Here is a 15,748-nt window from a genome sequence, read left to right on the forward strand (position 1 = left end):
AGGGTTCCCTTACTCAGGTAAGAGGTCCACTGAGGACCATCCAAGTCCTGCAACCCTTTCTGCAAAAGCTTACCTTCCAGATACATTTCACTATCAAGGCATCTTCTAGCAAGAGGAGTGGAGGAAAGGCGTCTGTTAGAGCCTCTGCAGAGCCATGAGACTGCATCGCCCAGCGCTTCTACCACGCCGCCTGCACGATTCTTGGGCACAGCTGCTTCCTCTGCAAAAATACGTCTTTCTGAGGAACCCGAAAGGATGTTCTTGAGAGTTTCTTCCAAGTGCACAGGTGGCAGACTCTTGGATGTTACTGGGCTTCTAGAGGCAGGGTACTGACCAACTCTATCACGGTAATCTAGGAAAGCTTTTTCCAAGCTTTCAGCCTCGCGCTCTAGCTCTTTCATTCTTGCTTTGGTGCTGGCTACAAACTCAATTTCAGAATCTGGGGAGCTACCATCCGTGCTTGCATTTGTATAATTTAAGACCCTTGCTGCAATTGTGTCTGCCATCAGCTGTTCCTGTTTGAGAAAGTTTTTCAAGAGATTCCTGTTTCTTTCATCCTTAGGAGGCCCCATAAATTCGCTGGCAGAACGAGAGAACAGAGCTGTCTTTGGATTGCGGTACACTTCATTCTCTAGGGCTGCAGGTTACACAGAGATAATGTGATGAATGAGCAGAGAAAATTCAAATATGCTTGAGAATTATTTTTTGAAAAATGAAAGGAGGTAGTAATAAGAACAAACATGCACACTAAACAATTTCTGAAGCCATGGTAATACTAATTATTTATTAGCATTTATTGGGAGCTTTTATGTACCAGCTACAGTTTCATAGGCCTTCTTTTAGGCCTTCTTTCTTAATACATAATTATTATTTCACGATCCATAATACACAATCTTAATATCCAAAAAGCTCTGAGAACTTATTCATAATTTATTTGGTTGCAAAGCCTAAGCGGACCTGAACTCACTTGGTTGATAAACTTGACCTGAACTGATGCAAACCCTTTCATAATCTTTATTTATTCTATCCAGCAAGGACAGTCATACATTTAACTGCAAACATGGTTCACTAAAGGAACTCCCAGGGCTGTGGCAAAACCATTGTAGGGCCCAAGTTTCAGAAAATGGTGTGTGGACCTGCAGTCACAACAAGGCTAACAACTCTCCTCCTCCCACATTACAGGTAGGGGATGAGGCTGGGTCACACAAGTAGTGAGGTGTATAGACGCTGGGACTCCCTAAGCAAAGCCAGTACATGCACAGCCAGTCTTGTGGCGGCTACTCTCCGGCAATGCCTCCAGAGTAATGAATGTGTTTGAAAAGGTTCCATCCTCAAACTATTTTTCATCGTTCAAGATCACTGTGATTTCAGCTGTGGGCAGTTTGGCAAATTGAGAGGAAATAAGGAACAGGAAGGAGTAGAAATGAGTAGAGATAAAAAACAAAACTAGTGTGGGAGAAGAGAGCAAGAACTGAGAAGGAAAGAGTGCAAACAGGAACTGAGAGAGGCTCAAGACCAGGAAGTGTGGAAACTAGTTCAACTGCTAACACAGAGAAACTTCCTCTGAGCTTCAAAGCAGCAAAACAGGTAGCTCAGCTTCAGTTATGAAGTAGGAAGGGGCAGATAGCACACATCCTCATGGAAAACATGCAGTAACAACATAATAGCAGTAACCCTTTCAAGTGTCTGATGTGTCCCAGTTAAATGTGCCCAAGGTCAATCAACTAATCTCAAAATCAGGGTGCAAAAACAAAAACATTATATAGAATCAATGTTATGTATGCCAATGTGACAGAAGCCACCCACTTCTCCCATATGCTTACTCATCTCTCAAGGAACATGTAAAACCACTAAAGAGTCAGATTGATCTTATTATCAGGGTAACAAATATAAAAGAAAAGCCTAGGTCCATAATAAATTTGAGGTACAGCATCACCACACCTTTCTGTTTGGGGTATAAGACTCTCCCAAGCCAGAGGGGAACTTATAAAAGCAAGTCACGTTAGCTGATGACCGGGTTGGTATTCCTGAAATGGACAGGGAGTTTTACTTCTAAGATGGCATATTTCTATGGCTTTTCCCCTACTGAGAATTACTAAAATTTCAGTAATGATCATTATATTTCCACATACATCAGAAGTTTTACACATACATGTACACATTTATAGGTTAAAAATGTTTCTAACCTGTCTGAGTTTGTTTCAGTTGCAATTTTAAGTCAACCACTTGCATATTTAAGCTCTTTACAGAGGCATCATAATCTAATATCTGGGCCTTCAGCTTTGCAGAATGCTCAATCTGAAAAGATTTAGAGAAGGGAAAGAAATCAATGTAAAAGAAATTCCAGTTCACTTCAAAAGGAACAAGTCTTTTATTGGGCTTATTCTCTTTTCCGTTTTGCCCATTCTGAACAGCTTTATGCCTGTAATCCACAGGGCCCTAGAAAACAACACAGTACAAAAGTTTCCCACCTCCATTTACACTCATCTCAAAGAACAGCTCTATAGGGCATGAGGCAGACATCAGAGTGTGTCAATAGTTCTAAGTCACAGGGGCAAGAACCAAGAGACACACTAGTGGGCACCACTGGGACTTGGACAATTTTGTATTTATATGAGTTTGCTTTCCTCAGGATTTTATTACTGTTATGAATATAGTCATATCACTCGAGCATTTTCTCAGATGAAAAGGATACCTCAGCATAGTGGGGGAGAAATTTTTGATGTTAAAATCAATCTGATTTACAATGGCATGACATATGCCAAGTTTACATGTGTACACAGTGGACTGGCCTAACACCTGGCCAACCAAAGAGCAGTACTCACTTCACTTTGCAGCTGTCTGTGCATAGCTTCCTTGTGGTTTTCAAACTCCTTATGCCCTAACACGATAGTAGCTTCTGCTTTCTTTAACTGTTTCTGTAAATTTACCAGCTCAGGAGATGGCTGAGCTATGCCTAAGAAGGTAAAAAAGCCTAGTGATTATCAACAGTAAGTTTTCTCATTTCACTTAGCAAAAGCAGCTAAGGAGATTTTAAATTGTTCTTTCTCTTTTTTTGTACACATGTAGTTAATAGTATATTAATTCTTTGGAATGGACTAAGAGTAATCCTGACTCTCAAATTTCAGAATTTAATGCATGCAAATGCAAACTTCACTACTCTTCCTACTCTCATTCCAAGTTTAAAAAAAAAATCTTTCAAATCCTCAAATTAACTTGAAAGCCCACCTCTTTCCTCTACCACTCACAGAAGGCACAGAAGGAGCCCTCCATCAGAACCTATTGATGACTACCCCTGGGTACAATCTGATCTATACATCTATCAGCAGCACTTGGGGTCCAAGCAGGCAGCAGATGGAGTTCCCCCATCTCAGTCACTGAAGAACCCTCTAATAAAGGGTAACTCATGTAGGGTAGCCACAAAAGATGGTGTAGTTCCCTGGGCTAGTTATGGGGCCATGCTGTTAACCCTCCTTGGGACTAGAGCAGTTCTCAACCTGTGGGTCGCAACCCCTTTGGGGGCCGAACCACCTTTTCACAGGGGTCGCCTAAGACCATCGGAAAACACATATATAATTACATATTGTTTTTGTGATGAATCACTATGCTTTAATTATGTTCAATTTGTAACCATGAAAATACATCCTGCATATCAGATATTTACATTACGATTCATAACAGTAGGAAAATTACAGTTATGAAGTAGCAACGAAAATAATTTTATGGTTGGGGGTCACCACAACATGAGGAACTGTATTAAAGGGTCGCGGCATTAGGAAAGTTGAGAACTACCGGCCTAGAGGGTCAGGGAGGGAAGAATTCCCAGAAGTGGAGAGAATGAGCTGGCATAGGCACAGAGTGCTGGTGAGAGGCCATCCCGCAAGCCCTGGGATCTTACCTGGGTGAGAGGCACAGGGCCAGCCCACAGCCAATGTACACAGTTTGGGGGGGGGGGAGTGGCAGGGAGGAGATAACAACCACCTCACCTCACTCTCATCCCTCCTTCCCAGCCGTGAGGGTGACCCCACTGGCCAAACCTGAACAGCAGAGGGTGAGGGGAAACTGGTACAATCCAGAGAGGCAGATTTGTACAGTTTAAAAATATTTCTTCTTAGTGACACTACTAATATAACAGCAAGCAAAAAGGCAGTAACTTCAAATTGAGAATCTTAAGTACATAAAATTTTTCTGATTGAAGCCTCCCTTTACAGGTATTACCAAGCAGTTTCATAATACTAAGCTAATACGAATTACAAAGACATGCAAATCAGGAAAAAGACATACGGTTTAAGAGATGCACTTTTTCATTTCTGCTCTCTTCCAGTTGTTGCATAAGTAATTTATTTTGAGCCTGAAGCTCTAGTTTCTCTTCTTTTAGAAGTGAATAGTCACTCATCGCTTTCATCTTTTCATTCAGCAGGTGGTTTTGCTTGGTTATTGCCAAGCACTGGGACTTGAGAGACTCGAGCTCAAGCTGGAATTGAAAAAAACTTGCATTTTTCAATGAACAGTGACTGCAGTACTGCTTATGCAAAAGCTGGAGGGTTGCTTTAAGCTGGGCATCACAATGTAATTAAGGTCACTGGACAGAAGTCTTATTCTCTGCAGTAAGAAGAGCCTGACTCGGGGGAAGTTCATCCAACCTTATACGTATGCAGAATCCTAGCCTACAAAGCAAGTGCTTCTGATTAAGTTTATCACCCATTTTCAAGATGCAACTAAAGTCCCAATAGCAATCATAGACCGTAGCAGTTCTCAAATATGAAAAAGTGAACTATCACAAACATGCTGTAGGCGCTTTCCTTTTCTTTGTACATCTCATGTTTGTATACAAACGCCTACAAAGTTCTCAAATAAGTCATTGCAGCTGCAAAAATACATTTTATGTTCACGATATATTCAGGTATGTCAAGTTCTAGCTCTGTCCTTCAGATAGCACATGTGATGAACAGAAGGAAAGTAAAGCGGCATGTGAAAAACACATTTCATTCTGTTTTAACCTGTAAGATCCCGATGTAATGATAGGAATTTTCACCTTCTGCTGATAGGAAGGGAAGAAGAGGCTGAGGCAGAAACTAAAACGCACTGGCCACCTGCTATGGGTTAGGCACTTAAGTCAGCACACCAAGGAACCTCAACCACCATGGAATGTGGGCAGCACCCCAATGTTAAGGAACTTGTCTGAGGCACACAAGCAGCAAGGGAGAGACACAGGATTCAAGCAGAACTCCAGGCCCCAAAGGATGTACTTCCCACGATTCCCTAGGAGACTAAGACTGAAAAGAAAATTTAAGTTGGGCCACCACCTTCTTAGTCATATAATAAGTCCAGTAACAAGCTAAATTATGTATGACTGACACTAAAATTCCATATACTGCCTAACATCTATTTCAAAAAATAGGCTTAGCAATTACCTCAAGTTCTTTCACACGAGTTGCACAATGATAGAGTTCTTCCTTTTTTGAATTAAGAGCCAACAGCTGCTCTTGCAAAAGTATAGCTTTTTCTGAAATAGAGAGCCAACCAATTAAACATCATATTTTTCTAGTGGATACAGAACTCATTTAAGAATTTATCGCCAATGTCAGACCTAATGACCATTATTTCATCATCTAAAATAGCAGGTGTCAGAGCCCAAAATCAGTAGGGAAAGTAAGAAATAAGCCCTTTTACCCAACAGGTGATGGAAGTTAGTCCTAACGGTCACATATGTGGTGAGCTTCCTCCTATTACACATACCAACCAGAGTTACACCAGGTGCTCAGAGCCCTCATGCCCAAAGATCTGAATTTCCTTAAACACAAAGATTTGTCTTATGATTTTATAGTCACTATTTTGTCATTTTCACTTCATCTAATACAAGTCTACTATGCAGATATATCATCAAAAATAATTAGCTGACTACATAATGGTACTAATTCCTAAAGAAGTACTAGTCTCCACAAGATAGTCACAGAGGAGCAGCCACACGCTGGGTGTCCTTACAGGTCTCCATCAAGTACCCAGCCCTGGTTTACTCCAAGAAGTCCTTTGAAATTTCCACTGAAGTTCAACTTCTTGTCACAGGCAAGTTCCTAGAAATATACTGAGAGGTAAAATACCTAGAGATTGAAAAATTATTCAACTTTCCTAGTCCTGGGCCAATTCTACAACAGTTCAGGGGGGTTATAGTCAAGTGAAAATATCATGAAGCATAAAAATATATTAGAAGTTAAAGAAATAAGAAACCGGGTCACAGGGGACAGAGAAGTTAAAATAAAATTTTCCGTAAGTAAAAAATGAAGTCTCTCAAGGTAAAACCACAATGAGATATCACTTTGAACCTATCAGAATGGCTATCACCAATAAATCAACAAACAAGTGCTGGCAGGGATGTGGAGAAAGGAAACCCTCATACACTGTTGTTGGGATGCAGACTGGTGCAGCCACAATGAAAAACAGTATGGAGGGTCCTCAGAAAATTAAAAATAGAGCTGTCATATGATCCAGCAATTCTACTTCTTGGCATAAAACCCCCAAAAAACCAAAAACACTAATTTGAAAAGATATATGTATGCACCCCTGTCTGTGTTCACTGCATCATTACTAGTAACAGCCAAAATATGGGAGCAACCTAGACGACCATCAATAGATGAATGGATAAAGATGTGGTTTATATACTCAATGGAGTATTACTCAGCCACAGAAAAAAATGAAATATTGCCATTTGCAACAACATGGACGGACCTAGAGGGTATTATGGTAAGTGAAGTGAGTCACAGAGAAAGACAAATACCATATGATTTAACTTATATGTGGAATCTAAAAAATAAAACAAAAACAGATCCATAAATATAATTAACAAGCTGATGATTGTCAAAAGGGAGGGAGGGAGGGAGATAGACGGGAAAAAAAAAATCCTGAATACCCTACTTTCTCTCAGGTTAAGCGTCATTTTTAATATACCACTTTTCTTGTTTAAAAAATACATATTTTATATTTTGCCCTGGTCTGTGTTGCTCAGTTGGTTAACAGTGGATCGATGTTTCTCTCTCATAGATGTTTCTATCTCTCTGTCTCCCTCCCTTCCTTCCTCTCTCTAAAATCAATAAAAACATATTTTAAAAAATAAAAAATGTATATAAAGTTGGGTAAAATCCTGCCAGTAAATAACTGACCTTTGTAAATACACAAAAGGTTAAACAGGAAGGTTTGCAAAAACACAGTGAAAGACTGATTACTTTTTAAATTTTGTAAAATTGAAAAGGCAAAAAATGTATAATTTTGTAGTAACAATGAATCACCTTTATTCTTTCTGTCTTCTTCAACCAGTTTGTTAGTTTTGGCAATGTAGTCGTCCTTCAGCTCAAGTTGATACCTGAGAATCAGAATGACTAAAATGAGTTTCTTGTCACTTTCATGGACATATTCCTATCAATGTGTGAGTTTCTGTGGCACCGGGTGCCTAAGGGCATGAACATGGCCATACATAACTTCAAGGTCTCTCAGTACTTAAGGCCAGAGATCCAAATTCTGAATATACAAGGTCCAGTAAAAGCCTGCTGCAATCCTGTAAACTGGGTCCTGAAAACTCATGTTATTGTGAGGTTACTAAGAACAATTATTCCACAGTGGTCTGGACTGACACAAAAAAGTAAATTAAGTTAAATTTACACTGATACAACTGACTCTAAATCCCAAGAGATAATAAGTCAGTAACATCCCATCCATCTGCCTTGCCCTGCCCCCCACCAGAACTTTTGCCTCAGCTGGGCACAGTGTTCTGAGCCAATGGTCGCCTTCATGTCTGGGTTAGCAATACTAAAGGCACACTTTCAAGCAGTTTTACTTATCTCCACCAACTGCTACTAGCAGACTTTTTGGTTCAGAGATTTGGGGGGCGGGGGGGGGGAGAGAAGCACTCCTGTGCTGAGTATCCTGTGAACTCCAACCCTTGCTAAAGTCATACCTAAAGCAGACAAATACCAAACAGCTCATGATATATGTGGCAGTGTAAAGTTAATATACACACTTATTCATTTATTCCTAAAAGTTTAACAACTACAGATATGTCAGTGTTTGCTACTATACTCAAGGAGCTCAAATAAAAGTATGTAGCGATAACATCCATCATTTCAAATTCACTATATGGAAAGGTACTATATTTTTATCAGAATTCTTTTAAGGAATAAGCCTCAAGATGGTGAAGGCCTTGGGGGGAGGGGCGGGAGCGGGCTAGCAGGGATCAATAGGAAAAAAAGGGGGACATGCGTAATACTTTCAACAATAAAGATTACAAAAAGAATGAGCTCAAGAAATATGTGCAAGTACTATGTAATGGAATATCAATGACAAATTATAGGCAAGGCATTAAAAAGAGGCCAATGATTAAGAAATACCAGAGCAGCTCAGTTGAGTCATCTCTTCAACAAGAATTCATTTATTCAACGAATATTAACTGAACACTTATTATGGGCTAGACATTATACTGAGCACTGGTATACTGAGAAAAGTTATCATATGGGCTTAATATCTTTGCACTAAGATATTAGTCACTGTAATACAATAAAACTCGGACTATAGGAAAGCCATAGTAACCAGTTATCTGTATTTTCCTTTCCCTGTTTTTTTTTGTGTTTTTTTTTTTTTTGCTTCATATAATTTCAGTTTGTTTCTGCAGAATGTTGAAGGAATACAAGGCACATGTCCCCTGACAAACACTATAACCACTAGGTAGAATAATTTATAAATTGTTAGATATTGCCATCTTAGTGGCAGTATGAGTGAGGTAGAGGAAAAGAGAACTAAAGGTGATTATAATTCCACTTTTATAGCTTATGAGCAGTGTGAGCTGAGAAAGTCACAAGGTGTCCTAAAAATAAAAGCAAATTAAAGGGCCTCAATACATGTTAGAGAAGCTATGAGTAAGAACGAGCAGAGGATGCTATTCTCTGTACTGTAACTTCGTAAAACTATCTTAAATACTCATGAGAAAGGTTTGACTATCAATGAAAACACGAACTTTCACCAGAAAATGTTAGTCTTATCTACTTCACTAGTATTGCCATCAACTTAATTCAAACATATTACTTATTTAAGAATGCCAAACAATTACTTTAGAATTTCACTCTTGAGCTTCTGTTCATAGGTTTCTTCCATACTCTTTATATTCAGCTCCCTTCTCTTAAGTGCATCAGCCACAGTTTTATGTTTTTCTTGTTGTATCTTCTGGGACCTGAAATTAGCAAAAACATAAAAAGCAGATTAAAAAAACTGTAGTATCTGAAATGAAGACTTTAAGAGAAAAAATAACGTGATTTTTAGCTCCATGGACTAAAACTATCATGTTACTGTTGAAGCATCCATCTTATATAAAAGCTGTTGTTTGAAATTTTGACCCTCTATTTCTGGCTTCTGTAAATGCTTGCTGGCTTAAAAAATAAGGAAAATAAGACTACTCCCATTTCAGAGAGGCCATTAAACCTTCTCCAGACGAAGTTATCAGTGCTGGCATCAGGCCAAGCCTTTGGTCAAAGTCTCAAAGCCCCAGCACATAGGACCCTTTAAGAACTTGCAAAGGGAACTGGAAAAAGCCCATATTTGGGAGACAAAGAAGGTAAAATAGTATAAATATGGGAAACTTCGTGTGTGATTTCACCCAGAATTTGAGATACATTTTCCTCTGGGCCCGCGCATAATAAATGTAACTCCATCTCTCTAAGCGTTGCTTGGTTCTTCTCTGGTTTTTCTGTAACACTGTCACCTCTGGGAAATAAATGGAAAGAGCCGGAGTCCTCCATCTATTTTATGAACTGACCTTGACCAAGTTATGCCGGATCTGAAATAGCAGATGGAGCAGCATGGTGGCACCAAGCTGCAGGGAGTGGGAAAGTATCCAGACCAAAGTGCTTTTTCACAGAAGATAACCCACACTTAAAAAACAGAGATGATAAATGGCCGTAATCAACTCAAAGGTGAAAGAATAATGTTATTACAATAAAGCTACATACCAAACTTTAGTGTACTTTAGTACTTGTTCTTCTGTAAGATTGTTTCTGTGAGATTTAACTGATTAACCCATAGGTATTAAAGACAGATTTGTTTTTGGAATTTAATAATTTAGTGATTGAATATTGCAGAGTGCCAAACAAGAAAGAAAAGGTAGATGAATCAGTGAGAACTTCCAAATACTGAAGAATAGAATGGTCTTCAAGTGAGACCTTAAATCAACCACAAACCAATTCCAGATCCAGGGAATCAGGTTCATAGGTACTTAGATCAAGCCATGGGAAGTGCTAGGGCAGCGGTTCTCAACCTGTGGGTCACGACCCCTTTGGGGGTCGAACGACCCTTTCACAGGGGTCGCCTAAGACCATCGGAAAACACATATATAATTATATATTGTTTTTGTGATTAATCACTATGCTTTAATTATGTTCAATTTGTAACCATGAAAATACATCCTGCATATCAGATATTTACATGACGATTCATAACAGTAGCAACATGACAGTTATGAAGTAGCAACGAAATAATTTTATGGTTGGGGGTCACCACAACATGAGGAACTGTATTAAAGGGTCGCGGCATTAGGAAGGTTGAGAACCACTGTGCTACGGAAAGCTGACCATTCTAAGAAATAAAAGCTCTATGCATTAGCTCCCTCTGCTGGCTAATCTGTAAAGCAATGGAGCAGTAAACTACATTTACTGGCTTATACAGCATGCTTAGAAGGAAGAGTTAGGGGAAATGGAGATAAAGTGATGATATAGTCATGAGCTATCTCCACTCAAATTTTGTCACATAAATGAGAGAACATGCCCTAGCTGGTTTGGCTCAGAGCATCGGCCTGCGGACTGAAGGGTTCCGGGTTCGATTCCGGTCAGGGGCACAGGCCCAGGTTGCAGGCTCGATCCCCATTGTGGGGCATGCAGAAGGGAGCCAATCAATGATTCTCTCTCATCACTGATGTTTCTACCTCTCTCTCCATTGATGTTTTTCTCTCTCTCTTCCTCTCTGAAATCTAAAAACAATGAGAGAATAACATTAATGAAGATTAGGCACAAATCCTTTCATGAAATAAGAGTATCTATGAGTGTCAATAGCAGAACCTAACGGGAAAGAAAGCTTACTGCATAAATGAGACTGGTGAGCTTCCTATTAGTGGCAGGTAAGATGTGAAGAATTAAACATTGGTGAATGCTTTAAAAAAGTACACACACATCACAGTTTCACCCAGTACAAGTCAAGTCAGAGGCACCCCATTTCCTCTGACAGCAAAGCAGTTAAATACGTCTGCAATTCAGTTACTTTGTGCATATGCAACCGCTAGATCTGAATGACCGAATGTAAGTGTGCAACATGATTTCTTAAAGTGTTGTTAGCTTCTTCAAAGCACTGGTCTGGTTTTACTGTAGCCTGATGATGGTGTCTCACTCTGCTATGCATCCCAATGTGTAATATTTCAAAAGCAAAAATCCTAGTCTTTTGTTTCTCTCAACTTGTGCCTTTTAAAACCAAGTGATGGCACCTTTACAACCAAGAACTCTACTTGGCAATTAGCATTAGAATAATTAGATGTATTTAGTTCTTTTTAAACTCACAGACCCTGAATATTAAAAATGAAAACATTACTTACACATCAAAAGCTTCAATTCTTTGCTTCAGCTCTGCTTCTCTGCCTCTTAGCAAATCAATATCTTTTAGTAGAAGCTGCCTTTGAGCATAAATTTCTTTTGTCTCCATCTGTACAGGAAAGCATTAATTTTTAGCAAGCAAGCTAAAGAAAATAAAACAGATTTGAACTAATGAACTGCTTCTTACATTCCAGAGGACAAAGTACAGACATTGAGAGGAACAATTTCACTTTTAAGAGGTTCCACCTCAAGGTATGCATTTTGCCTGTTCTAGTTACACAAGAATTTACTCCCTAGCCTAATGACTGTTAAGCTACATTACCCTATATTCCTAACATCCCTTGTGTAATTATTCTACTTAATTAACATCTGTTACTTAAAATTTTGATAAATTCTTCAATTAGAAAAAGAAACGAAATACACATTCAACAATAAAACTTAACAAAACAGAATCCACATGGTTCAGCAGTTGTTGCCTGAAAGTTTCAATTCATAGGGGGTTCTGACTCAGCATGAGCAAGCTGGTATGGAGCCCCAAAACACAGGCCACACTTTTATTTGTGTGTTCACTGAGCAAGGATTTACTGAATATCATGTCAGAAAGCACACTGGGAGCTGGATATGAAATGAATAGTTATAGTCCCCATCTTTTAAAAAATTCACGATTAACTAAGGGAGAGAAAAACAATCATACTACAATGTGATGATTTCACAACCAGGGTCCAGTCTCCATGGCAGGAATGACGCCTAAATGAGTACATCAATGGGAGTCACAGGAGGTGTACCAGGAGGTAACATTTAAGCTGGAGTTTGAAGGACAGGACAGTTTTAACAGGGAGAGAAGGGGACAGACATTCGAGTGGCAGAGTAAAGACATGGTGCCTTTTTGAGAATGGTAACCATTTCCAGAGGCTTCAGGGAATCCGTGACTAAATGGAGACTGGGGCTGTTAACTAACTGGTTGATCTGATCTAGTCAGTCATCTACCTTGAAGATGAAAGTGTTAGTGTGAAAACAATCCATCATCTTGAAGACCAGTTCTCTCATTTATTTTTATAGCTAAAATGAGTGCAATTCCCAGAAATGCTACACAAAATCATAGACGGGGTTCAATCACCATTAATAACTGTGTCTTACTGAGAAGCTCCAAGTAAGGACTGATGCCAGGAGGAAGCTTTTTACTTGACCATCTCCTGGCATTAGTAGTTCTGGTTGTACATAGGAAACCATGCCCCCAATCCAATCAGGTCCGACTCCCCCTTGGGAAAGGAATTGTTTTTCCTAAAGGGGTGGATCCAATCCCTCCTGCTGACACGCACTTCCCACCATTCCTCAACCTCTCCACGTCCTGTCCAGTCACTTTCCTGGGTGCCAAGATCAAATGGATGACACTTACAGCCCTGGATCCCTCTACTCCTGGAATCTTCGCCTTTGCTTGGATAGAAACACACTGCATTTGGTTTCCAACTTCACCTAGAAGTTCAATTGCAACTCTGTCCTCTTGGTCCACCCTTATTCTTCCATCTGTCAATATCCCCAGACCTACTCCTTGATGTCTGAGATGCCATGTAGCTCTCCCTTCTCCCCTCCCTGGGTTAGTAGCCATCCACCCACTGTTCTGGTTCCGTTCGCCATCATGCTGAACCCCAATGTCTTCAACTAAACAGGCTGTCTTTCTCAAATCAAATAAATTCAGCTCTATAAAGCTCCACTCCCCAACCACCACCATCTTTCTGCTCTTACTGAGCTTCCAAATCCTCCCAAGAGCTGCAACAGAACAACCACCTACAAGTACCTGATTAGTTCTACTTCAATTCCAGGTTGCCCACCCTAGCAGGGACCACAAAACAGCTCTAGCAGTCTTGTCTGCTTCAGAGAGCTGCTCTGCTCCATTCCCATCCCCCTCCCCCTGGGCCCAGTAGCCATTCCACACCTCTGGTCCTCTACTCAAGGTCACTACCTAATCCTCACATCTGCCACTAATTTACTGCGAGTGTCTCACACTTCTGACATGGACATTCACTTCCACTTTTCCTTCCAGCAGTCTCGGAAAAAGAAGTCTACATATCCTTTTCAAGGCTGATTCTCCCATGTGTACTCTTGATCACAGTCCTTACTGGTCCTCTAGGGCCTGAGCCATCAACTGTTCCATCAGATGTCGCATCTCACTCCTGGACTTTGAGCCAATCTACTAACAGCTGTGGAAAGAGCCACCCATTAAACAATTTTAAAATATTACCTCCTGGTGTTTCTGAATTCTCTCAAGGGACAACTTTTCCCGATTAAGGAGGGCTTCGGATTTTGCTTGACAAGTTTTCTCAACATCACTCCAGAACTTTGCTATTTCCTTTTCAGACTTTCTTTTCTCTTCCATTTTAATTTTTATTATTTCAGTATTTTTGAAATGCTTCAACTGCCAATTGATCACAAATAATTGTAAGTACCAATAACAATACTAAAAAAAATAGTAACAGATTCTCCATGGTTAGGTTTAACATTCCCACTCTATACTTTAGTTTAATTCACCTTTACTTTCATCTCATTCACTATACCTATCAGGATTCATTCAAAAGGCAAAAAGAAATGACATCAAGTGGAAAGAAAAATACCATGCACAACAGTCTAGTACCACATTCATTAATGAAGATTCTAGATATTTTCCTACATACCTAAGATTAAGAATGAAAAGAAAAGCAAAAATATCACTTTTGTTAATAGCAACAAGATAAATTTACCTTTTCACGCATTTCTGCCTGAAGCTGTTGTTCTATTTCTCTCTTATATTCACTTAACTTCTTTTCTAAAGAGTCTAACTTTGGATGCTGAGGGCAAGCACCTGCAAACTGATCATCAATATGCTGAAGCTTCTCAGCTATTAAAAAAACACAGGCAGTTAGGGTAGAGGAACGAAGTCAGGTGAGCAAGAGGTCTGTTCAAAAGCAAAGAGTACAGGGATGTGAGCAGGGAGATCTGCGGTTTACTTTGAAATAATTCAAAAAATTAAGATAGATTACTGGATGGACAGAAAGTGATCAAGCAAGTGTAACACAAAATTAATGAACTGTAAAACTTTCAACTTTTTGAATGTTTGAAAATTTTCATCATAAAATGTCAGCGAAAACTTTAGACAATAAAAAAAAAAGATTTTAAAAAATGTCAGCAAAAAAGAAAGCAAAGTTTAAGTCAGAAAACACTGGCATCTCTTTCCAGTCTCTAAGTGCCAAAGCAGAGAGTTCTTTTATTGGTCTTTGGTGAAAATTTGGTCATATGTTCAAAACACTGACCTTAAAATGAATCAAAGATCATGAATTTCAAGTCTTCCATTATACAGAGGACACAGGTGCCCTTAGAGTATAGGTGACTCCCAGAGGCTAAGCAACTATACAATAGCGTTACTGGGACGAAAGCCAGGTCTACTGATTCTCTCATTCCAGTGCTCTCTCCAGCAGACCCACAACCCTCAAACCAAATGTGGAGTGGAATCAAACGTTAACAGAGTGCAAACCCACACCAAGAGTGCAATCTCAACCATGTGAACACCAGTGCCCACCAAAAAGTATGCACAGGAAAAAAAAAAAGCTGGCAGAAGTAGATTAAGATCTTTGAACTAATTGTTAAAGTTATTGCTCCTTATGAGTAAAGAGGAGCCAGAATTAATCACAGCATTTTAGCCAGCTGTTTCCCTTCTGAGCATACGCCTAAAGGCAGGATGGTACTGTATGTAGAAAGGCTGTACCATGGAAAGGATCTGGATCATGGACCAGAAAAGTTGGACTCTAGTTTCTGACCCACACTGGGTGTTTCCAAGTTGCTTTTCCTTCATCTGGCGACCTCATTTTCCTCAACTATAAAATGAAGTGATGGGCCGCTGACTTCTCTAGTTCTTCACAATGTAAATAGTCTAGATCTTCTCACATTAGTGGCTATAAGATAAAGTTAGATGAGACGCAGGGAAGAGCCTCCCAGTTGAGGTTCAAACCAACAAACAAAAACATGGGCCTCTGCGTCACCCTGGTGACCATGGAGGGAGGAGCAGCACTGAAGATAGGACTGGTCCCTTCCAGCAATGACACAAGAGGAAATGAGCACCTCACCTGCAGCTTACATCCCTCCCAGTCTAGGAACACAGATAA

The 15,748-nt window shown here is 39.8% G+C and overlaps 1 protein-coding gene across 12 annotated transcripts in view; it reads right to left on the reverse strand.

Annotated features, from left to right (window-relative positions):
- The window catches only part of OFD1 (OFD1 centriole and centriolar satellite protein), a 36,479-nt gene that overhangs the window by 10,309 nt on the left and 10,422 nt on the right, over nucleotides 1-15,748 (reverse strand). For 6 of the 12 annotated variants that reach the window (XR_004967033.1, XM_036306172.1, XM_036306168.1 and 3 more), the window contains exons 7-16: nucleotides 14,351-14,487; nucleotides 13,855-14,028; nucleotides 11,618-11,724; nucleotides 9,095-9,214; nucleotides 7,284-7,357; nucleotides 5,415-5,506; nucleotides 4,285-4,474; nucleotides 2,826-2,956; nucleotides 2,187-2,298; nucleotides 74-637 (exon numbers count right to left, since the gene is read on the reverse strand). Coding sequence is in view for 11 of the 12 variants with exons in the window: in XM_036306172.1 (XP_036162065.1) it covers nucleotides 74-637; nucleotides 2,187-2,298; nucleotides 2,826-2,956; nucleotides 4,285-4,474; nucleotides 5,415-5,506; nucleotides 7,284-7,357; nucleotides 9,095-9,214; nucleotides 11,618-11,724; nucleotides 13,855-14,028; nucleotides 14,351-14,487 (1,701 nt within the window). In the remaining variant the exon portion in view is untranslated. The remainder of the gene's footprint in view (nucleotides 1-73; nucleotides 638-2,186; nucleotides 2,299-2,825; nucleotides 2,957-4,284; nucleotides 4,475-5,414; nucleotides 5,507-7,283; nucleotides 7,358-9,094; nucleotides 9,215-11,617; nucleotides 11,725-13,854; nucleotides 14,029-14,350; nucleotides 14,488-15,748) is intronic. The other 6 variants (XM_036306173.1, XM_036306170.1, XM_036306175.1 and 3 more) reach the window with 6 other exon arrangements.

The sequence above is a fragment of the Myotis myotis genome, unplaced genomic scaffold, assembly GCF_014108235.1.
Source record: "Myotis myotis isolate mMyoMyo1 unplaced genomic scaffold, mMyoMyo1.p scaffold_m19_p_4, whole genome shotgun sequence".
Lineage (NCBI taxonomy): Eukaryota > Metazoa > Chordata > Mammalia > Chiroptera > Vespertilionidae > Myotis > Myotis myotis.